This window comes from Lissotriton vulgaris, chromosome 7, assembly GCF_964263255.1.
Source record: "Lissotriton vulgaris chromosome 7, aLisVul1.2, whole genome shotgun sequence".
NCBI classification, from domain to species: domain Eukaryota; kingdom Metazoa; phylum Chordata; class Amphibia; order Caudata; family Salamandridae; genus Lissotriton; species Lissotriton vulgaris.
In genome coordinates, this window is record NC_141695.1 from 1,718,114,393 (window position 1) to 1,718,137,287 (window position 22,895).

At 46.1% G+C, this 22,895-nt stretch overlaps 1 protein-coding gene across 1 annotated transcript in view; it reads right to left on the minus strand.

Moving 5' to 3' along the window:
* Positions 1-4,571: 4,571 nt before the first annotated feature.
* The window catches only part of NCAPD2 (non-SMC condensin I complex subunit D2), a 45,170-nt gene continuing 26,846 nt past the window's right edge, over positions 4,572-22,895 (minus strand). The window contains exons 20-32 of the mRNA XM_086932902.1: positions 18,279-18,363; positions 17,890-18,060; positions 17,515-17,729; positions 12,361-12,466; positions 10,180-10,303; positions 9,948-10,103; positions 9,424-9,601; positions 9,230-9,324; positions 8,488-8,568; positions 7,702-7,885; positions 7,258-7,396; positions 5,452-5,604; positions 4,572-4,869 (exon numbers count right to left, since the gene is read on the minus strand). Coding sequence (XP_086789028.1) covers positions 4,781-4,869; positions 5,452-5,604; positions 7,258-7,396; positions 7,702-7,885; positions 8,488-8,568; positions 9,230-9,324; positions 9,424-9,601; positions 9,948-10,103; positions 10,180-10,303; positions 12,361-12,466; positions 17,515-17,729; positions 17,890-18,060; positions 18,279-18,363 — 1,776 coding nt within the window. The 3' untranslated portion in view covers positions 4,572-4,780. The remainder of the gene's footprint in view (positions 4,870-5,451; positions 5,605-7,257; positions 7,397-7,701; positions 7,886-8,487; positions 8,569-9,229; positions 9,325-9,423; positions 9,602-9,947; positions 10,104-10,179; positions 10,304-12,360; positions 12,467-17,514; positions 17,730-17,889; positions 18,061-18,278; positions 18,364-22,895) is intronic.

Below are 22,895 nucleotides of genomic sequence, written 5' to 3' on the forward strand. Positions count from 1 at the left end.
AAGGATGGCTGATCAGGTAGCCTTAAGAAGGCGGAAAGGGCAGAGAGGTAGCCCTTGATAGTGCCCAGAGCAGAGCCCTGCTGGGCAAGAGAAAGAAGAGGAGAACCTCAGAAAGGGGTGCAGAGAGAGGATCCACTGCCTTTGCTGTGCACCATGCCACAAATCTGTTCCACCTCCAGGCGTATACCGACTTTGTGGAGGGACGCATGGCTGCCAGAATGACATCACAGACTTCAGGAGGCAAGTCAAATGGCCTCAACTGTCGCCGCTCAATCTCCAAGCTTGGAGGTGGAGAATGGACAGGTTTGGGTGGAGGACCGTCCCCTGCTACTGCGACAGAAGGTCCACCTGAAGAGGCAGACGAATCGGGGGATCGACAGACATGCTGAGTAGCTCTGGATACCAATATCTTCGCGCCCAGTCCGGAGCCACAATGATAACCTGGGCCTGGTCACGCTTGATCTTCTTCAGCACTCTGGGCAGAAGTGGTATAAGCGGAAAGGCGTGCAATAGACCGCAACTCCACTTGCGACGAAAAGAGTCTCCGAGCGAGTGCCGCCTTGGAGATTCCAACGCGCAGAACTGATGACATTGCGCGTTCTCTTCTGTGGCGAATAGATCTAACCAAGGCTCTCCCCACTGCTGAAAGAGGCCTTGCGCCACGTCAGAGTTCAGACGCCATTTGTGATCCATCATGCACCGACGGCTGAGTTTGTCCACCCTGGCATTCAAAGAACCTGCCAGGTGTTGAACCACCAGGGTCACGCCCTGATGTTCCAGCCACTGCCAACGGCACAGAGCCTCCTGGCATAGGGTCCACAACCCCACCCCGCCCTGTTTGTTGCAGTACCACATGGCGGTGGTGTTGTCCGTGAACACCTGCACTACACTCCCCCGGACAGAGGGGAGGAATGCCTTCAGTGCAAGCCGGATCGCCCGCAGCTCCAGAAGGTTGATGTGGAGCTGGATCTCCGCCGGAGACCAGAGGCCTCTGATCTCCGCCTCTCCCATGTGGCCCCTCCAGCCCTGGAGGGACACGTCCGTCACAACTACGTGCTCAGATTGGGTTAGGGAGAGGGATCTGCCGCTGACCCAATCACGGTCCGTGAGCCACCACTGCAACGGTCTTGCAGTGCCCTCCGAGATCAAGACATGGTCGGACAAGTTGCCCTGATGCTGGGCCCACTGAAACTTTAGGTCCCACTGCAGAGCACGCATCCGCCACCTGGCATGATGCACCAGAAAGATGCAGGAGGCCATCAGCCCTAGAAGTCGCAGCGTCAACCTGACCGAGAATGTCGCCGGCTGCAGCTTATACAAAATCAGGCAGCGCGCCTCATTTTTAGGCTCCCTAAATCTAGTCACACCACCCCTCTACTCAAAATTCTCCATTGGCTCCCTATAAAGGAGCGCTCACTCTTCAAGTTGGGTTGTCTGACCTACATGTCTTTAGCGGGCACTGCTCCTGCCTTTATCAGATCAAAGATCACTGCATATGTCCCGGCTAGACATTTGCGGTCTTCCACAGTTTCTTCTTTCAGTCCCCTGATTTCGCAAGAAGAAAATCGGGTGGCTCTACATTTGACACTTGCCCCTCTCTTTTGAAACTCACTTCCCCCGACGCTCAGATCTATCTCTTCCTATCTGGATTTTCGGTCTGCTTTGAAAACCCACCTCTATTCCTCTGCTTACACTCCTTAATCCCTACTCCCCCCTTTTTTCCTCAGTTCCTGAGTTTTTAGTCTCTGTCTCCAGCGCCAAGAAACCGTTTTGGTAGTAGAGCGCTATATAAATTCTTTCCAACTTCGAACAGCGACGTCACTTCGACCCAGAGCCCTGGGGAGACTGGGAGCAGGCGGTGGTCATCCCTCGAGACGCTGAGGCTATCTACGTCGACGGAGACCTGGGTCGTTTTCTGGCCTTCTCTTTCCTGGGGAGCCCTCCAGAGGCCGAAGTACGGGCAGAGGAAGAGGCCTCTCCATGCCCAGACCCACCTTGATCTTGCAGTCTTCTTTGCTCCAGTCCTCGGAGCAGAGTCTTCACTCTGTCCTTCAGGGTCCTGTTGGAGAACTGATGGCAGATCTCACAATCCACAGGGACATGAGAAGAAGGGAGACAGGATACACACCCTGTGTGGATCAGATTTGGCCTTCTTCCAGGCACACTCGGGACATTTTTCAAATAAGGAAGGCATATCTGACAAAAGAGTGGCCAAAATCACCAGAAAACTCCAGCAAAGGGAAGCAAGAACAAAAACACGCAGAGTGAAACACTCTAAACACTTGAAAAGTGCAAACAAATTAGACAAAACACCCAAAAAGGGAGAGCTCAATGCTCCAGGGTCCTGCTATCAGGAGCCGGAAAAAAGAACTGAAAGTGGAGGGAGTTGCTGTGCATTCTGGGATACCAAGAGTGTTATGGAAAGTTTCCTTAAAGGCACGGTATCACTTTTTAAGCCACATAATGCAGCCTATGGGGGGGCTGGTCTGTCCATACCTTCCTCTCTATCATTCCAAGGATTTGGTGAGGGGGGGGGGGGGGGGGGGAGTTTCTCTATGGGTGTAACTTGGCAGACTGTGCTGAATATGTTATTGGTGAAATATCTTTTGCATTTCTAGTTGATGTACTGGACAGTGTAGCCTTGCATGTATAGGCTGCATTATTTGTCTTTAATTCTCTCTTAAGTGTTTATGCAGGACTGCACAGAAGACAGCTTAAGAGATTATTTTTGATTGCTCCGGAGTCCCCGCACATGAGCGGGACTATTCACTAGATTAGGACTACAAAGAGATCCCCTACTACAGAAACGGCAGATAGGGTGGCAACTGGCGATGGCGCACGTCCAGAGAGGAACCCGCGCCGTCTTCAGAAAGAGGTTAGGGCCTCGGTGGCAAGCTGCAGGACTTACCAGTGAGCGAACGACGTGTGTGTGGGGCCCTTAGTGAAGGACGATGCCGCATCCTGAATCGGAGGCTTCTGGACCCTTCAGAGGTAGGGGACGGACGCTGTGACAAGACAGATTTGGACAAGCAGACCGAAAGCAATTTCATCCAGCGCTCCTGCCAGGACTTCGGCTTCTAAAGACAAGCTTCACAGAACCATAGGGCTCGCCCAAACACCACATACAAATAGGGTGAGGGGGTCCGTCGCAGACATCTGACGCATACAAGAAGCACACGTCTTGAAACCCATAGGCATTGCCCACGCAAAGGCGTTAAGAGGCCTGAAAACAGGTCAAGGGAACTCACTCCGGATCAGAGTTACAAGCAGAAAAGAAGGAACGTGATTTCTGTGCGCCAGGGTGGGACTTGTGACCTCGCCGACATCCTGTCCGCGGACGTTATGGCACTGTTAGGTGGTTCCACCCCCCTGCGCGCAGAGATTCTGTGGCACAAAAAAAAAAAATCTGGATCCAGTCTCACGCCTAGGGATAATTCTACGTTAAGGAATCTGTGGCTAGTAGTCTATCAGATGCAGAGTTGAACATATCTGGGGCTGAAGGTCCAAAGTATTCCAGTTTCCGATGTTGACGACATTCCTGCGGGGCTTGCAGAGTTTTCACTTATCTTCAAGTTTCCAGTGTTGCCTCATGTTCGACGTACTAGTGGACCGACGGCCACATTGGCCATGTTCCGGTTCTTGGTTAAGCTGTGCAAACTGAACTTGTAAAAGAAAGAGGAGAGGTCCTTGTGGGTGGTCTGTAATATAGGGGTTGGTGGCCCCGATTGGTTGATGGTCGTGTGGAAAATGTAGTTTGTGTTTTACTGTTTGGTTGCTGGAAGTCTTGCATTTACGATAGAGCACAATCCTTGCCTCAGTGTCCCTCATAGAACTGAAAACCATGAATGCCTTACAAGTGTTCAACCCCCTGAAAACGTTATTTTTTATTGCCAATAAGTTAGACTACCAAATAAAAAAAATATGTGCCTATAAAATGATGCATTGGCTCCCCTCCTTTATTATGCCACGCTGCACAGCATTGGTGCTGTTGTACAGCATTGCTAAAAGGTATTGGCAAAGCCAGTAGGTCCCAAAGGAGGGACCATTATCATTGCAATGCCATCGTTAGCATAATAGTCAGCCTTAACTCCCTTTCAACTATAGGTTTTAGAGGCGTTAGTAGGTATTGTAGGGAACGGCATTAAATTAGACGGGGACTGCTTTACAACTTTTACTGAGTTTATAGCAAATGACTCCTTGTAACAGCTACATTGTTACAAGTTGTATTTCGCCTCAAATGGGACCACATCTATGAATGAGTGAGATAAGGTCATGTCAGTAGCTTGGCACGTTACCCCTTCCTTCATATGCCAGAGTATTCTAGCTTTCTGATACTGCACCCCAGGTTTACAAAGTTAGACAATGAAGTTATTTACAAGGTGGGTGGGGCACATTGGATCACCAACGAGATAATGGCCCCATCCCCTCAAAGAACCATTCAGTTGGGTAACTATCTTAAAGGGAATAATTTAAAATTAAGCTGCTAATAGACCTCTCCTACTGCCGCTGTTCGCATCAGATAATTATATCTTTTACGAAAAAATTACAGGAAAACCAGTGACCAATTGCAGTTAATAAATAAAAAGTAATCTTTATTTGTATTAAAACATAGAAAAGACAGACAAGGTAGAAAATACACAGAGTGGGAGGGATCCCAGCCCCCACAAGTCACACCGAGTAGAGTTCCAACATGTAAAATGCTCAATAATTGTATGACTGGTAGCAACTGACCAGCCCCCCCCCCCCCCCACATCTGCTCCAGACAAAACTATCCAAGCGGTCACTTTGCTCTGGTCGTCCGGCTTGAGGTTCGTCTGATAGGTGTGGTGTTTTTTGGAGTCTCTGCTTCGCTCATTTCTGCTTCCATTTCTGATGGGAACAAATCATGTTGGAGAAAAAGCAAAGTGAGAGGCGTTCTATCAGACCCAATCAGAAGTCACCCGGATACACCAAGAAAAGATTACAGTTCCCCGTTGCACAAGACCCACCTTCACGAATGACATTTAGGCCTCATTTATTCCAGCCCCCCCCCCCCCCCCCCCATCCCAAACGGAGGGTGAGAAACAAGAGAAATCGGTTTGCTTAATTATGTATTCTGTATCGCCACACCCATAAAGATTTAGTCAGCGTCACTCAGTTCTAGCAGACCTTGACAATCCAAGTCACTCTGAACAAGAATCCTTCAACTTCACGATTCTATTACACATCTCAAACACAAGCACTCGAGCAGTGCCTCAGACCCCCTGCCTCAGCTCTTCACTACAAGCACCTTTAGCAAGTTAAAGTCTGCCCTTCCAACTGCAGCAGTGCAACTGCTCCCTTACAAGAAGTCACTCAGAGTAGCTCAATACAGCTCCACTTTTCTAAAGTATACTATTCAACTAAAAATGTGCATGGGGTTCCAAAGACCTAAAATTGGATGCCCCTGTGTCATTGTCCCTTAAGTCTCACCTTCTTCTGCTGACTCTTCATCACTTGAAAACGCTACAGTCAATTTCTTGCGAGTACCCTGGCCCCGGCGACTGGCCCGTGGTTTGGGGGTTGTAAAATCAGCCTCTTCATCCTGGCCATTAGCATTCCTTGCAGAGAGGGGGCGTCTCTTTCCTGTAAAATGGGGTCATGAGTGATGAAACACTAGAGTGCCCATATCTCACACGTCAGGATATTTTAAAATCATTAACACGCCTCTCCCCGAATTTTTCACAATTCTACTAAATTTGTAATGTTTAAATGTCTAGACTTAAACATTAGTTCTGATAACATTTTAAAAATACAATCAAATACATGATTACCAAACGTTCTGGTTAGGTAGGCCTTACTAATGTAAGTTTCCACCATGTTAATATCCAAAATGGGGGAGGGATGTTTGAAGAATATTTGGAGCCCCTTCCCTTTTGCCACATTCTTCCAGCCAGATATGACAAAAAAAAAAGGGTAATGGCCCACTACAGAGTGGCTTACTGCTCATCACTTGTTTTCAGCTTAAACCAAAGCACTGCTATCAGCATGATGCTTCTTTTAACCAGAGCCTAGCCCCCCCTCCAGTTTGAAGACCCCTGGGTTAGGAGGTTAAGAGTATAGGCCTCATTGACATGAGGATGGACTGCAGACACTTTCACGGCTCAGGATGTGGGACACTTACATGGCTTAGAGAACAAAAGCAATGTTGGACCAGCTGGAAGATATCGCAGTTCACACAGATGTGGGCACTGGGTACAAAGTGAAGGGCTATAAAGTGAAACTGGGTGTGGGAAGGAAAGGGGCCTGTGCGGATCATTTACTGTTCAAGACGCAAATGTGCGCCATAGTCTGGTACCCTGTAATTATGCGATTGAAGCCGCTGCATTTCTCCCATAGTTACGAATGTGCAGCATTTGCCACAATCCATTGCCTGCTGCATAATCTGCAAATTTACAAAAAAGATTTCTAGCTCCAGCCGATTAAAAGTTACGAGAAACGTAGTGACGTGTTGCCATGAAGTGGAAGGCCCTTACAAAAGTCTGACTGATCCTGTACATAAAGTAAAAGTCATCAGCTGTTTTATAACTTTAAGATGCTACTTTTAACCAACCACATGCTTTTTAATTATAAAAAGTAATATGTACTGTATTTGTAAATGATTTTAGGTAATCATACAATAAAGAACCACCTTGGGTCTCATGTATCTTATTGCTGTACATGGGTATTAATCTGGTACTAATAGCGGGCAACCGTTGCCTATATATTGTTAGCTTGCGTAAATGTTAAAACAAAACAATCAAGTAGTAATATCACAAAATGTGCTGCATTACAAGGCATAATTCACCTTTTCTTGCTGCTTAATTTAGTTAAGTGTGCTGCATAACTAGGTCCCCCCGCCACATAATTGCTGTAGCCCTGGTGCATTCTAGAGGGTGAAGCGCAGGGGCCAGAGCAGAGGCCTTACTTTAAACCCTTGCATGCGGGGCTCATTCCCCCGCTGTGCTGGGGGCGGGCACAGCGCCCCGGTGCTCATGACGAGCTGAGCTCGTCATGATCACACCCATTTCTTTAGAACGCTCGCACAGCAGGGGAATTAGCCCAGCGTGCGAGCGTTCCAAATGTCATGACGAGCTGAGCTCGTCATGAGCAAACGAGCACCGTGGCTCATGGCGAGCTGAGCTCGTCATGAGCGTCCAAGGGGTTAATTACAAAGGGTGCGCGACAGGTTACAGTAACTAGATCCGTGTAGATGCCATGACTGCAAATGGATGCAAATAAAGAAGCTCCTGGTCTCACCAGTTTGGTTCTTCTTGGCACTCTTTGCAGCTGAAGGAGGCGGCATGGCATTCTCTTGCGAGTCCACGGCTCCCTCCATGTTTTCCAGCCCCCTGCCATGACAGGCCCGAAGCTTCTGCTCAAATTCATCAATCAACACCTGTGAAAACAGAAAAACATGGAATAGGAATCCAACGGAGTATAGACCCAATTCCACACGCTGTGAAAAGATGTGGCTTCCTTTTTAGCCACGAAGGGGACCAATCCCCTTCTCCAATCCAACAGCCACAACTAGTCATGAGTGCAACCAATCCCCTTCTCCCATACAACAGAGCCAGAATATAGAGTCCCGAGGGTGACCAATCCCCTTCTCCCATACAACAGAGCCACAATGTTGAGTCCTGAGGAGGACCAATCCCCTTCTCCCGTGCATGCCTAAGGAAGCATAGGATTCAGCCTGCTTACCTTGAGCTCTGGCTTGGCCCCTCGGCGCATCTTCCCAATGACGGCCATGAAGGAGTTAAACACCATCTCTTCGGTCAGTTTATCCCCGAAACACTCAAAGTTCTCCTGCATCTTGCGCAGGCCGCGCTCTGAGAACGGGAGGAGCGTCAGGCAGTGGGCGAGATCCCGCCACTGGCGCTCAGTTCTGAAAAGAAGAGATGGAGGTGAGGGAGTGGAAGGTGCAGCTTTGGCCAGGCAGGGATCTCATGAAAGGGCAGCAAGCGTGTTCCTATGGACCCCATGACAGGAGTAAGGTGTGCCAAGAGTGCGGATCAGAGCTTGGTTTAAACGCAGCTCTTGTCGAGTGTCCTGCTGTGCCCTGGCCCGCGGCTTCCATTTGCACGGGGTGCATGCAGGGATAGCCCAATGAAGGCCGTATGCACGGAGGTACTAAACACTGAACCAAGTAAACCGTGCAAGAGGTACAGCCGAAACACTCTCTGCTGAAAGAACACGGGGATAGCCTCAGCTAACTCCACTTGTAGTCCACTGGAGAAGAGGAGGACCCTCCTGATGGAGCACAGACCCCAATCAATCCCAGGAGAACACCCAGATCTCATCCCAACACCAGGTATAACGGGGGATTGCAAGCAGCAAAGACTCGGTCTGTAAAACACTTGTTTAAATCCCTTTCCTAATGTGTGAGAACAGTAAATGTTACCATCTTGCAGCTCACAAGTCTAAGCACCATGATGCTTCTTGTAGTGGCAGTGCGCTACATAAATTTATCCTCACTAACTCACTCACCTGGCAGTGCGGAACCGCTGACACAGCTTCTCCACCAGGCTCTCAGTCTGCTTATCCTTCGTGATGTAGGAGAGAAGCTGCCTGCAAAAGACAACAGGAGATGGTATTTAAGAAATGGGGAGAGAAAGAGTAGAGTGCTAAGGAAACATTGAACTGAACGAGGAAAGCAACATACTTAAATGAGAAAGGTTAAACAGATTCCTGGAATAACTCCTCATGGAGCCCCATACAACTGTTAGAGAAACCAGTCACATCCACTAGTTCGCAAACACAAGCAGGTGATTGACTGAGCGCTGAAACATTTCACTCACCCCCAGTCACAGATCTGGGTTGAATCCATCGTTCTTTAGCTCACTTCACTACCTCAGTTCAAACACAGCTATACGCAAATCAGTCTTGACCCTGGGCCTCATGGGAACATTCCAGCCTGAACTGCCAAGCCAGGTCTTCCCTGGACCGGAAACCAGCATCCAAGACTGATTTGCATATAGCTGGGGCTGAACCGGGGTGGCGAAGTGAGCTAAAGAACGATGATAGATTCAACCCAGATTTGAGACTGGGAGCGATGGATTGAAAAGTTTCAGCGCTCCGTCCATCGTCTCCTTGTATTTGCTTACATCCACTAGTTAGCCAAGGACATAGCGAATGTGTACGGTCTTAACTTCCCCTACACCTTGGTGAATTGGGCCTACTCGGTCTGTAATCCATCCGTGGCTTTGGCTTTCTCACCCCCCTAACTCACTTCATGATTGTCTGGAAAGGCTCCTCGTCCACCCCACACTCCGGGTCCGAGAGTCGACTTATGATGTCTGGCAAGAGATTGTACACCGCGTTGCCCTACAGGGAGGAGATGTGGTTAGAAATCTAGAACAGAAGAGCCTTGCACACCCCCCATCAACAGTAGGTAGAGCTGGAAAGACGAGTCACCCTGCCTACCTTGTTGGAGAGTTCATTGAAGAAGTTTCGAGCCAGTGCAGCAATTTCTGCTTCAGGGTCGATCACCAAAACAGCCATTTCACTCACTTGACCTTTGACCTTCACCATATCTTTCAGAATTAAGTGAGTCATGACTATACCAGCTGTCTTCCGGACGCTGCAGGAATCATCCCGTAACCTGCAACAGTGTACAAGTTGAAATCTCCACACCAATGTAGAAAGTAGTCATAAAAAGGCGGCTCTAGTGCCCACCATTTCAGAAGTACTCCTTTGGCACAATCAAGGTCAAAGATGGCTATTTCCAGAATACTACTGTGCTCATGCCCCTCCCCCACTTCAAAATACAGTTTGTTACAGACTTAAGGGGGAATAGAGGACAGTATGTACAACCAATGCATGCAAGAGGAAGTCAAGTCTTGATCGAGGGGCAGCGAGGAAGAATCAAATGCCACCCACACACTGCCCACAGGCCCCCAGGAGGTAGAGTTAACAAGCAAGGGAAGCTGCCAACTTCCCACCTTTACCTTGCGTACAGGTGCGGCGTCCAAGGCTCAATCAGATTGGGAAAGCGGATGGAGAGATCCCCCAAGGCGATCATGATGTTGGACCGGACGCTAGGTAGGGGAGACTTTTCCAGCATGGTGAAGAGTAGGCGGAGGTGAGTGTCACAGAAATCAGAGCTGCAGTGAGGGAGAAGCAGATGTTAGAGCAGGCTGTGGCGAGGAAAAGGGATGCTCCCATGTCCTCTCGCCTTACCTAATCATCATGAACTTAGCAAGTGCCAGCGACGCCGCAGTGCAGAGGTCCGGGTCACTGTACTTGCCAGGGCTGTTGCAAACCTTCAGGATGAGTGGGACAAACACCGAGAGATACTGAGCATCTGGTGGAAACGGAAAACAACAGTTTCAGTCCTACGTTCTCTAGCTGGATCCATCTAGACCAAATTACAGGTTTATGGCAGACTAAGGGTGTCTTAAGGCAATAGGGCCCCCTAAGGAAACTGGTTGGGAACCCTTCAGTGTTACTGCAGGAGGCGTTGAAGCAACAAGTGTGACGTACTGTACATTCTGTCTTTTCTGGCACCATGTCAGGCGAGACACCGAAGCCCTAGTTTTGATGAAGCTTTAATGGAAAACAAATCAAATGGCCAGAAAAAGCTGCGCTTTACAAGCGGACACTAAACTGTGCATTGAAGCCCGTAACGCTGTAGTTGTTTTACTGGCTGCCATTCTGACGCAGAGGATGCATTTGGATTTTGCAGTGGACCCAAGCCCGCTTTCATGGCTTTTAATGGGGTCACTTGCTCATTGATTTAAGATTGCCATGATAGAGGATTAAAGGGACTATTGTAATGTTTATATGGACTCCAATCCCGCACAGTGACTTCAGTTGGTTTCAAGGCTGTCCACAACCCTAGACGCGGAGCCCGAAACGCAAAATAGCTACCAAAGCTGTACCTGTCAGTAGGTGGGCCTGCGATAGGACTGAAACCAGAAAGGCCTGTGGGACCAAGCGGCAAAATGCCCCGCTCAGAAAACCCAGCTGCCAAGACCGTAGTGCTTCATGAACCTATGGAGGGACTCCCATATACCTTCCTGGCAAACGCCCAGGACTGAACGCCATGTGCCAGCACAGTGGTGGCATCTTTGGCCCTGGGGTAGATGAGCTTGGTTCTTCCAGAGTGCTTTTAGGCTAGTGTGTAGCAGATCTTAACACAGAGCATGATCTAGCAGGAGATGGTCCTTTTCTACACTGCTTTACCTGCTTTTTTGCTCCAGTGAACGACACAAAGAGCCAATAGTCTACCCAATGTCCTTTGGTACACTCAATATAAAAGCTCAGTGCTCATGTGAGGTCCAAAAAGTGGAGTACTTTCCTCCTTACAAGGGTGAAGCAGAGCAAAGGATGCTGATAAGGTGACCTGTTGATCAACATGGAACTCTGTAAAGGAGAGGAACCAGGGGTGATAAAGGTCCAGCACACGTGCTCCTTGCTCAAATCTAGTTAAACATGCTGTGCAGTTCCTCAATAAGAAAATGTAAGTCAAAAGGTTCCAAGAAAAGGGATATGCTCCAATAAGAGCACAGGACCTCATACACCCAAATGGGTGTCATCACTGGGCTAGCTAGTTGGTTTTGTTGTTGTTCTAAGCTTATAATTAGTCTAATATGGCATTTAACAGCTGGTACTCCCTTGTCTAAATCATGTTCAATGCCACTTTCTACCCAGAGTGAGTGCTCCATCTCATGGAGGGCACGCGCATCCTTTGGAAGCCTTATGTTCTTGAGCTCTAGAGATGTCTACCAGACCACCCTAAGTTTTGGCCGAAAGTCCTAGCAACAGTCAGAATAGCTTTATGTGGAGACTGTGTTTGCCAAACAAGGGGCATTGCAACTATAGGATCCTCTCCCACCTAGTCCCATAGTAGCCCCTACTATTAAGAGTGGAAGGGTGGGAGGTTGAAAGAGCAAAGGAAGGATTCATTTAAGGATGGAAGAGCCCAAGAACACTTCAAAGGATGGATGAAAGTGAAAGAATGGATATGGGTGGATGAATGAATCAACGTGTGAACAGAATGGGCATTAGACGAACAGATTGGTGAAATAATGGACTGGTGGAATAGTCTAGCATGGGCGGATTGAAAACAAATGGTGGCTAGGTGGGCGAAAGGAAGAATGTGTGAACAGATGGATAAGTGAAAGGATGTACTGAAGAATGAAAATATGGTGAGTGGAGGACAGGTACGAGGAAGAATGGACAGAAAGATGCATGGGTGAATAAAATTGTTCTAAGATTGGTCGGACTACTGGTTTCTCCAACTCGGTTATTAGAGGTTTGGTGCAATGTGGGGGGGCATTTTAATGTCTGGATACTCCGAGGACGCTAGTCCTCCCCTAGAAGGGATATCAAAGAGCAAAGTAAGATTGTTTCACTCACCAGCTAGAAGTTCAGATTCACAGATCTTCCTGATCAGTTCTGCCTCTGTATCGTCAGCACAGGCCCCAACCAGCCCCAGCTCCTCCTCCATGGTGCTTTCGTCTCCCTAAAGAATAATTACAGATTTTACTTTAGGAAAGGATGACCCTTAATCAGCCTTTGGCAGAATGTCGGCAGCAGGCAGAAGCAACACACTAATACAAGGGAAGGGAATATACGTAAAGAGCTTTCTGCAGGGGGGGGGGAAGCCTCAAGCTAGATCCCAGACCACCCCAAAATGAGCATCACAGGAGGCCTGCCAAAGGAGTAGGCCACTCCAACCTCAGACCCCCATCTGCTCCCAAAAACTCACAGAACAGCAGTCTGGATGACAGAATCGGCTAACATGAACACTGGGACGTTCTAGAACATGAACACTGGGACGTTCTAGCAGCAAGCGCAGAGCTCATAGTGGGCTATTACAGACCGGAGACCAGGCTTCTCCAACAAATAGCTCGTAAGCTACTGGTAGCTCTCCATCTACGTTTTAGTAGCTCTCCTATGTGCAGCACAGCCTACTGAACTAGAAGCTTGTGAGTAGTTGAATGCATGTATCCCAAAACTGGAAAAAGCATGTATTAGAGATTAATATTGGTCTACTTTGAAAACTCATAACCTTTGGTTTGGCGAAAAATTGTTGAATTTCCAAACTATATTTAAAACCGACATTCGAGTGCTAAATCATTAGTACTGGAGAGATTACTATTATTCCCTCTGTGCCAGGGGCATTACAGCTAGGACCTCTGCATCTACATTGAGGCATTCCAAAAGGGCAAAGACTTTAAGTTACTGCTGGCAGCCCTGCCTGATGCATTAAGGTGACCAATGCTGGTAAGCTTGCTTACACTGACCAATCATGTATCTTTTCTGATGTGGTCACGATTCCAACACTAATGATTGGTAGCTCGCAATGATTCTCATTGACTAGAAGTAGCTTTTATTTTAGAAGAGGTTGTAGACTCTGCCCTAGATAATATACTGTGCCCTCTCTACAACCGCTCGTCCTTAGCACAAATGCAGGAAGATCTTACATTATATGCTGGGTATCAGGCCAAAAGTTTCACTTAAACCCAAACCCAGCATTTCTTTGAGAGAACACAGCTAAATAATGCTGGCTCACTGGTGATAAATGCATGAAATGCAGTTGAAGCCCTAAATGAAAGGGGTAGACTTACGACACTGGTTGCACTCAGTTTTCTTCACTGATCTACCCTGTGGATCCCTTTCCCTCACCCCCATGGTGAAAATAGTGATTGTGCAGCACTTCCACCGATCCAAAAAAAACACAAGTAACAGACAGTTTAACAAAGTTTTCCTTGAGTGCGCCTTTCGTAGAAGGCTGTGTATGCTGTAAACCGCCATCCCCTATTTTTTAGGTCTCGCCTGAGCCAGTGCATGCGATACTCTGGCGAGACTTTTAGTAGCTGCTTTAAAAGTGCTACCTTGCCGGCCACCAGCTTGCTATTACGCGTACAAGCGCGCGCGACGTGCACAGCTGCCATCTGGCTTCCAGCGTGCCCGTGAATCCCCCCCTTCTCCCACCCCCTCGTCAGCTTTATTTTCCGTTCACTTTCGTGCAGCCGTGTCACTTTCACGGTTGCGCAGCTATCAGCTTCATTTTCATTTTTTATCTTTCAGCGCGAGGCGCGCTTGTTCTTTTTTGCTTCTCCATGTGGCTCTCACATGCACATGCACCCCCTCACCCTTCCCTGTGTTGCATCAGTGGAGAAGTGTGGCTCAATGGTTAGAGCGGCAGACCCTGATGCAGAGGTCTGGCCCGGGACCAGGGTTCAACTCCCCGCCTCGGCAGGACTTGGGCTCAAAAATTCCACGGACCCGATAATTCTCGCCTCGGTGCCTATTCCAATCATGGAGTCCCACTCTGCAACTCTGGGCAATAGCTTGCTTAATATCCACAACGGCCCCCACAACGCTAAGGATGCCTGGCCTCCACCTTGGGGGTGCCCAGGAGTGGACGCCTCACAGGGAAAGCCAGGATGGGTTCCACAGCGGTATTCATACAAGCGCCTTGAGACCCTTGCGGGTGAGTAGTGCGCTATACAAGTATCAATTGACATTTTTTTTTTTTTATAAACATCAGCACTCACTGACTCTCCCCCTCGCCCCCTCCTCCTGCTGCTTCCAGGTTACCCCGTGTGGCAGACAAATGTGTTCCTGGTGAAATCGAAGTTTCTTGGACAGTCTGCTGGGCAAAGTGTGTGGCTATACGATGTATGTGCAGACACAAGTGTGCCCGATCTGGTGGCTGCACGTTGATGATTTATAAAGAGCAGGACCTCGCCTCTGCGCCACCCCCTCCTCCCCCACAGACACCACTCTCCCATTCCCCGGTATCCCCTGGAATCCGATACGGCGTGCGGCATTACTGGGTGCTTTTCTAGTACACTGCATTCATATAATGCAGCATGTCATTCTTTGTAATCTATAATAAGGCAGCACAAAGAGTATTAGGTGGCAAGAAGCCAACTGTACTATTTTCGGAGGAATATCCAAAGCCAACAATTACATTATGAACAGTGCCGGCCATCGGGGTCAATTACTTTAGATCTGGGAATAACTCCCTGAATCACTTTATATTTCCAAAGATAACCAATAATTGCCATTCTGACTTTGAAGCGGACCGCAAGGATGAAAGCTCTTGAAACGATGCGGTTAGCTGTGCTACTATACATTTGATCTTTTTCTTATCCGGTTTTCCTGTGCGAACACAACAATGTTCACTCCATGTTTTTCAATCTTCCAGCAGCAGAAAAAGGACTCCAAATTCCTCGTAAAGAGGCTCAGTACCCCATTTTTGGTTAGTAGTCTTCTACACAAGGGCGTTGTTTTTGTGCATGTAGACCCTTTGCATTACGAATGGCGCTCTCTTAAAGGACATTTTGCATCCAGAGCAAGATGGTAATTTACAATTGCCGGGTGAGACCATTGAGTATTTGTCGCTGCACTTCTAAAACCAATGCGTTTAATTCCCTGGCGTGTCTGTAGATGCAATGCACTCCAATCCACTGAAGGTATGCAGAACTTTAGGACAAAAAACAATGTTACAGGGTTCATCAAAGTATGCAGCAAAGGAAGGCTCACTGGCAAAGTTATGCTGGCTTGAAATCTCAGAAGGGGAATATTCAAAAAATTGGCAGCTGTATTTTAATGAATGTATAAGTAAATTTGACTGCTCTAATTTGGCTGATGAACTGAGGAGCAGGATCGTTTTTAAAAAAGAGATGAATCAAATGGCCGCATTATTAACGACTATAGCGGACAAGGAGGAATTAAGAAAAAGAAGTCATTTCTGGACAGTTGCAAACTCTTTCGGTAGGCTGTCACCTCAATCTTACTTGTCTTATCATTTAAAACCTAGGCTTAAGAATAAATTTATGTATTTAAGGCTGGGAAGATATCCGACAAAGGATGGTATACCAAAATGGGAAAATCAATGGGAATCTAGCATCTGCAGGCTTTGTAGTCAAAGGGAGGAAACACTAACACACATCGTAACCTTATGTCCAGCTTTGGCAGAGGCTCGGAAGTTGATCCTAAAACCAATTTTTAATGAATTAGGAATTAAAACATGCAGGCAAGCAATTATTACCTGTTTGAGTGGGGCCAATATCAAAGTTACCTACCACTTTGTTAAGTTCATTATTATTGTTGAGAAGAAACTTAAAGACGAAGAACAAGTAAATAACGGTTTATTGTGATCCGAAGTAAAAAAAAAAAAAAAAAAAAAAAAAAAAAAATGAAACCTATTTCAGGAATTGTTTAAATTAAAATGTATGCCAGTTGAAGGGTCTATTAGTTTAATTTACTATAGTTATGCATATTGCACTTTACTATAGCTAGCAAATGGAAAATAGCAAAAAACGTATTATACTAGTATTTCCTACTGCTAACACTGTCACTTTAAGTTAAATGCTGCTATAATAGTGATTGCTGCTAATATATTGTACTCTAGTTAATACCTGTATTTTAATAGTGTGTAAACGCTTAAACATTATTATGGAATGGACTGTATTAATGCAATTTTAGATGATTATTTTAATATGATTATAACTTTGTGCATAGTATATGTTTGTTTATGTGAGTTGCTTTTATCTATTCTTGTTTGTAATGATTTTAATTAATCAACAAATAAATACTTGCATACATTTAAAAAAAAAAAAAAATGCAGCAAGAAAATGCAATGTAGGTGTATAATGGAACACATTCTGTGGCAGTATTATTTCTCCATTTTGACACTTCAAAACACATTTATGCTGTACACACAAAAGTCTCAACTCATTAACACCACTGAACACTGAAATAAAGCAATCAGCATCAATCCTTTGAGATAGAAACTAATTCTGTTGAAATCTGCAGGACATAGTGGATTTTGTGGCAGGTGTGATAGCCATAATTAAGTAGAAAACATCATCCCTTTGCTTAATTTCAGTGCCATGTATATACTTCCAAGTCAGAGCTTTATCTGAACATGGAATGACATAAATAAAGATAGAAAATAACACTGTGTGAAGGTTGCCCTGTGGAGGCACATCAGTTCGACAGGGAGCGAGAGTTTTTTTTTAACCTGTGTCTCTCCTGCTGTAGGGTTGAGTGAAGGCAACAGAACACAGCACTCTGGAGTACCACTGGCTCAGTCTCTAGTATAGTGTACAACAGTAAAAAAAACAAGCATTGAAAATGCAACAGTCTCTCCTTTAATTAAGGTTAAGATATATATATATATATATATATATATGTTACAAAATAAGCATCGGCATAGCCAATAGGTCTCGCCTTTGGGATCTTATAAGTGTTTAACCATGCACCAGTTAATGTTGCTTCACCAAGCATATTGTGCTGAATAACTAAATACTTATAAGGTCCCAAAAGCAAGACCTACTGGCTATGTCAGTGCTTCTTAATTTTTTTTGCTAGCGCTCCTTACACTTCCCATTTAAGGTGAATACACCAGCGCCATCTGCAGGGACTGCACAGTATAAAAAGCTCCTTTTTCAGTGCAGACTGGGCTTTGAAGGTTTGTGGGACGCCAGGAGACTAGGTCTAATGTGCCGCTGTTCTGTCCAAGACAGTGCAGGGCCCGGCAGCGCGGCTCACCTTCTGCTTTTTCTGTTTATCCGCACTCTTCTTGGCCTCCTGGTCCTCCTTGACGACACGGCGCCGCCGCAGCTCAGAACTGACTGCCCGCTCGAGGTGGACAACCTCCTGAAGCGCCACGTCCCCAGCCAGGGACAGGAGGTGTGTTAGAAGGAACGTGGGGAGTGTGGGGCAATCAGTGGCTTCTTCTGAAATCGGAGGCTCCGTTGGAAGCTCTGAAATAGGACTGTTTTGAGTGATGCAAATTGAAACCCACCTGCCTTCAACCACCCCTTAGAAGACATACTCCCACGCTCAGCCCCGCAAATAAATTTTTGAAAAATGACATACTGCACCACATCAACTGACCAGATTGCCATCTAACAAGTCGCTCACCTGAGGCCTCTGGTTTCTCAGCGGCTGCACTGTCCAACTGGTCCAACACCAACTTGGAGCATCGCTGCAGAATTGGGGCGCAGACCCTCTCTGGCTCCTCGGCCAGCTGATAAATGACCGTAATTGCGGTCTCCGTGAAGGGAAGCCAGAGCAGGCTGGGGCTGGCGATGCCTGGGAAATTAAGAAACCAATATTAATAAGTGCCAGACTCAGCCACAGGTCGTTAAATGGAGGGGGGGGGGGGGGGGGGGGAGATACTGCCAGGAAGGAAACCACAGGACACTGTGGACAGGAGTGAGGATACCATGAACATTGTGGGTGATAGTTTTGCCTTGAAAAAGTGTAGTTTAGTGCAGTCATTTTAGACACTACTACAAGGTTTGTCTTACCTCCGACCACCGCCTCTGTGAGGCTGACAAAGAGCTGGTGCTCTCCAGGCAACCTAAAGGGCTCCTTGCTTTTCCCAAGCGTCTGCTGCGAAGCAAAATAGCGTAAAACATTAGTTATTCCATTCTATGACGTGCATCAAGTTAAAACAACGAGCCACAAATTTAAAGCATTTACACAAGAGACTGAGCTAACCTATTTAATTGCACAAGCAGCCATTCAGGGAATGCAGTCTCAAGAGTACCCGATGCAGACAAGCTAGCCAAACCAACCTTCTGTGGAACATAATGCAAGGCATTAACAGAAACCAGGCGTGGAGGAAAAAACTGGCATCTGGAACAGTTAAGTGAAAGCACTAGACACCAATAAACCACATTTTATAACCAGCAGGGATGTGGAATTCCTATAGCCCAACGCCCAGGACATGTTTGGGGTCAAGGGCAACACGTTTTTATGTTTATTTTGTCCTTGGGACAAGTAGGCCGAACCCCCTGCAGCACAAACCCTTTGGCTGCCAGTTTGCAGTACCACATTATGGATCAGGGAAGGAGACTATCTGCAGTTAAGGTAATATGTTGCCCATGTTACTGCTGTTCAAACTTGTATTTGTGGTTCATTAATTGAAAGCCTTTATTAGGGTGACCGCTTTAATTAAATGTTGCAAGCGCCGACTACACTGCTGACAGTGGTGCCAGTACAAAAATGTTTGCACACGTTTTCAAAGTTTAGCAAAACGAAGCTATGCATAATGCTCCCGGAATGCTCTCTGATTTGATGCAAGTATTTGAAAAAGCCTGAAATCAAGATTGATGATTCTTTGCTTTCAAAATAAAATCTTCATAAAAAACATGAACAGGAAAAAAACATTTAGCTAAACTACTGTAAAGTTTCAGGTCCTTTCTTTGCATCATCATTTAGTAACATATGTTGATGCATGCTAGTTTTTCCCAAAAATATTCATAAAGGAAAATCTGTGTAACCAGTTTCAATATGATTATGGGAAACAAACACAAACCTGCATTTGCAAAGCCAGTGGGTCTGAAATTAGTTGTCAGCTTTTTAATTAAGTCAATGCGTGACTTGTTTACGCTTGGTTTTTGTAAAACCTTATTGGGGTGCGAGCTGCTAGGCCCTCACCATTATAACACACATTGGCAAAAGGAAAAATTGTTTTTTGGTCTCAAAAAGCACACACTGCCACAGTAGTTACTGGCAATAGACAAAAATACTTTGTGTGCCGATATGCTCCTTGTGAAAGAACAGAATGCTGTCAACTCACAGTGAAGCCAGCCGAAACAGAACTTTAAGAAACGCAAAAGGTCACGGTCAACGACAGACCATATTAGGAGCCGAATTATTAAATAAAGTCTTAAAAGTGCACCCAAGGTACATGTCCTTACATTAAGGGTAGTTATGCGGCTTTCGTGAATTCCTAAGAATTTACAGAAGTAGGACAATAAATAGTACTCCTAGAAAATATTTGTGAACTGCATTTTTCTGTGGGCAAATATGCATGTGTAGATTTGCTAATGCGAAAATCTGAGTGTTTGCAAGTTCACTTTCCCTCCAACCACTTTTTTCCTAACCCAAGAAGAAGGTTTACGTCTACCATTGTCAGAAGTAAATTTCCAACATTTCTCCGTATGGGAATATATTAGAAAAGAGTTTTAGATACCCTTAAAACATGCAAGTTAGTAGGTTTGCACCGACTCAAAAGGGCACTCAACCTGGAACTATTGCTTACCACTACCTTCAGCCCCAGTATGTAGATCTGCGGAAATGTGGCAACATAAGGGTATTGCAAGTATTCAAACACTACTATGGTATGAGCCCTGGCATAATCAAGGAGGCTATATCAGAAGTCTTATATAATGAGATTGCGGCCATAATTTGTCACTGCAGTACATGGCACCAAGTGGGCAAGTGGATTTTGTTACAGGACAAGTAGATTTATGAAGCAACCTGCCCCATGGACAAGTAGATATTTTATTAAATTCCACCCCCCTGAACCAGGCAGAACCAGTGTCTCTTCCAACATAACTTACAAGCAAAAAGCTTCAGGTGAATTCTAACAGCAACACGAATCTCACATTTTTTAAATAGTAAGTATATTTCTGATCGCCAAATGTAGTACAAAACTGCCTTAAAAAACACAAAGCCTATCAACCTGGTACAGTGTAACAAGCTATCTTCACTGCACAAGAATCCTGCTTTTTACAGTAACGTGTGCAGCAACTGCTCCTGCCACCATTCTCAACATCCCAAAGATCTGAGGGATTACAAATATTAAGGTACCTAGACAACCACTGTCAATCAACCTATCTGCCTGGGCAACAGAAGAAAGATGGTCAAGAACAGGGCACAGGACACAAAGTGGACGATATAGGCGCATGCTTCCTTGTCCTACTCGACCACTGTCCACCATGGTTGACCACCAGACCCTGCTCGTCACATCAAACATGGTCAACTGTGACTCATCTCGTCTGCTTTATTTCCATCCAACCATACAGAGCATCCATGACCAAATCCCCTACCATTGATGCCCAACAAATCAAAATCATTAAAACCCAGTCTGAAAGTGTCTCAGACCCATTGACTTTGTAGCAGCGGGCACCACAATGGAATTTAACATTAAAATGGAAAATTAGCAATTAAAGTCAGTTAGAAAAGTAAAACATTGGGGCATGTATGCATTATCAAATTGTAGAAAATATATGTGTAAATGTACTACTTTACTGCCTTTAGTATTTGTGGCTGGCATGCCAATCGTAACATTCACTACAGTCTTGTTTCTGGCAGAGATCTACCGAGAAATGATTAGGTGTACCACACAATGCATTTAATTGGAACTTTTTTTAGCCACATTTCTCAAATTAAGAATGATTTCATTAACATTTAAAGTCTACTTTTTGCCAATTGCCAAACCGGTTAAAGGTTGACCCCACGCTTGACAGCAAAAACCCAACAAACCGGGTTTCAGGCGTAAAAGCATTCTTTGGGTTTTCACAAGTGCCATGCTGCTAGCCATACACCTCATCATGAACTTCATAAAACTGCTGCACCTTAAAGACATCAATTACCCTGGATCCCCACTGCCTCTTACTCAGAGACACTACTACAAACAGAGGGGCCATCCTTTACAATGCGCTTTTCAAAGTTTGTATAACAAGTTGCATAAGTTAAAAATACAGACCATGGCCTATATTTTCACGATTGACACTAGCTAGAGCTTGCAGCAAGATATATTATTCAAAGTAAAGACAGACAATGCAGAAATTGTGAAACCCACTTCTCAGCGATTTGTTAGACATTTAAGAGGCACGATGAATAGCTGTATGTAAACCAATAACTGGAAAAGTAAATAATGATATAGAAATGCAGATAGCTGAGCAATTAGGATATAAAAAAATTGCGTTCAAGCAGACAGAGTACAGGTGTTTCTGATCGCCACACATTCAAGATCTGCCCACAGGACTGGTGCAGTTTCCTCAGAGCGTGAGGAATCTGAAACTGATGGATGCATAGTAGAAAAGGAAGATCACCTCAGGCAGAATGGGGCTCCCTGCAGTAGAAAATGAGGGCACAGACAGCCACTAGAGTGCTCACAAGTGGAACACTGGTACTCCTGAAGACAATGTGGACTAGACCAACCCAGGTGAATATGCCCAGCGTAGTTAGCAGGATAGAGCTGAGATACTCAGTCTGCATGTTAACGGAGTTTGACAGGTGGTTCACAACCGGATATTCATCTTGCGTGCACCTACAACTACAGTGCCTAGTGGCAAAGGAGGGCAAGTCAACACCACCCAATTTGCATACCACATCATGGTCATTTTGCCCATCAGGACCTGGATGAACATGCCAGGGATGGAGAACAGAACCACCAAGAGTCCGGTTAATCACACAAAGCTTGATCTGATTATCAGACCTCTGCATCAAAGGGGGGGGGGGGGGGGGCTTTGGATCTCCAGTGCACAGAAATCCACACAAAGCAAGGGAGTGGGCCCTCTGTCACCTAGTACGGCCAACTTCAGAAAAGGTTAGAAACCTTTTAGGACAACAGCCACCACTCTGCATGTCCAGAGCAGCTCCTATGTAAATACAGACTCAGTCAGATCTCACCAGTGCTGGGACCACTGGAAGCAGGGCCACCACTGGAGTGTATGCAAGAAGCACAGGCAAGAGGCAAGCAGGCCCAAGAGACACAGGGCTTTCAGGAACACCTTTATCATAGCCTGAATGTCACCAAACCTGCTGGGAAGACGGGATGGGTAAAGCTTGCTTTGCTGAATAGTAGACTGGAGAGGGCTATAGGTGCAAAGGTTTATGGAGAACCGGAAGGTCAATGAGTAGGGACATGGTGGCCTCCAGGTGGTCCAGTAAAAGCTGCAGAGCAGCCAATTACTGATGTACAGGAACAAAGCAAACACTAACTTGCAAAGAAGTAACAACCACCGACATCACGTTTGTAAAGACTTGAGGTGCAGATGTCCAAACAGGAGGACCAAACGGATAATGGGTGGAACCAATCCAAAGTCCAGGTATCACATGTGCAATTACAGGATCGCAAATGATATTAAAAGTCCTGCAGCTCAAGGTTCACTATACAAACTTCACAT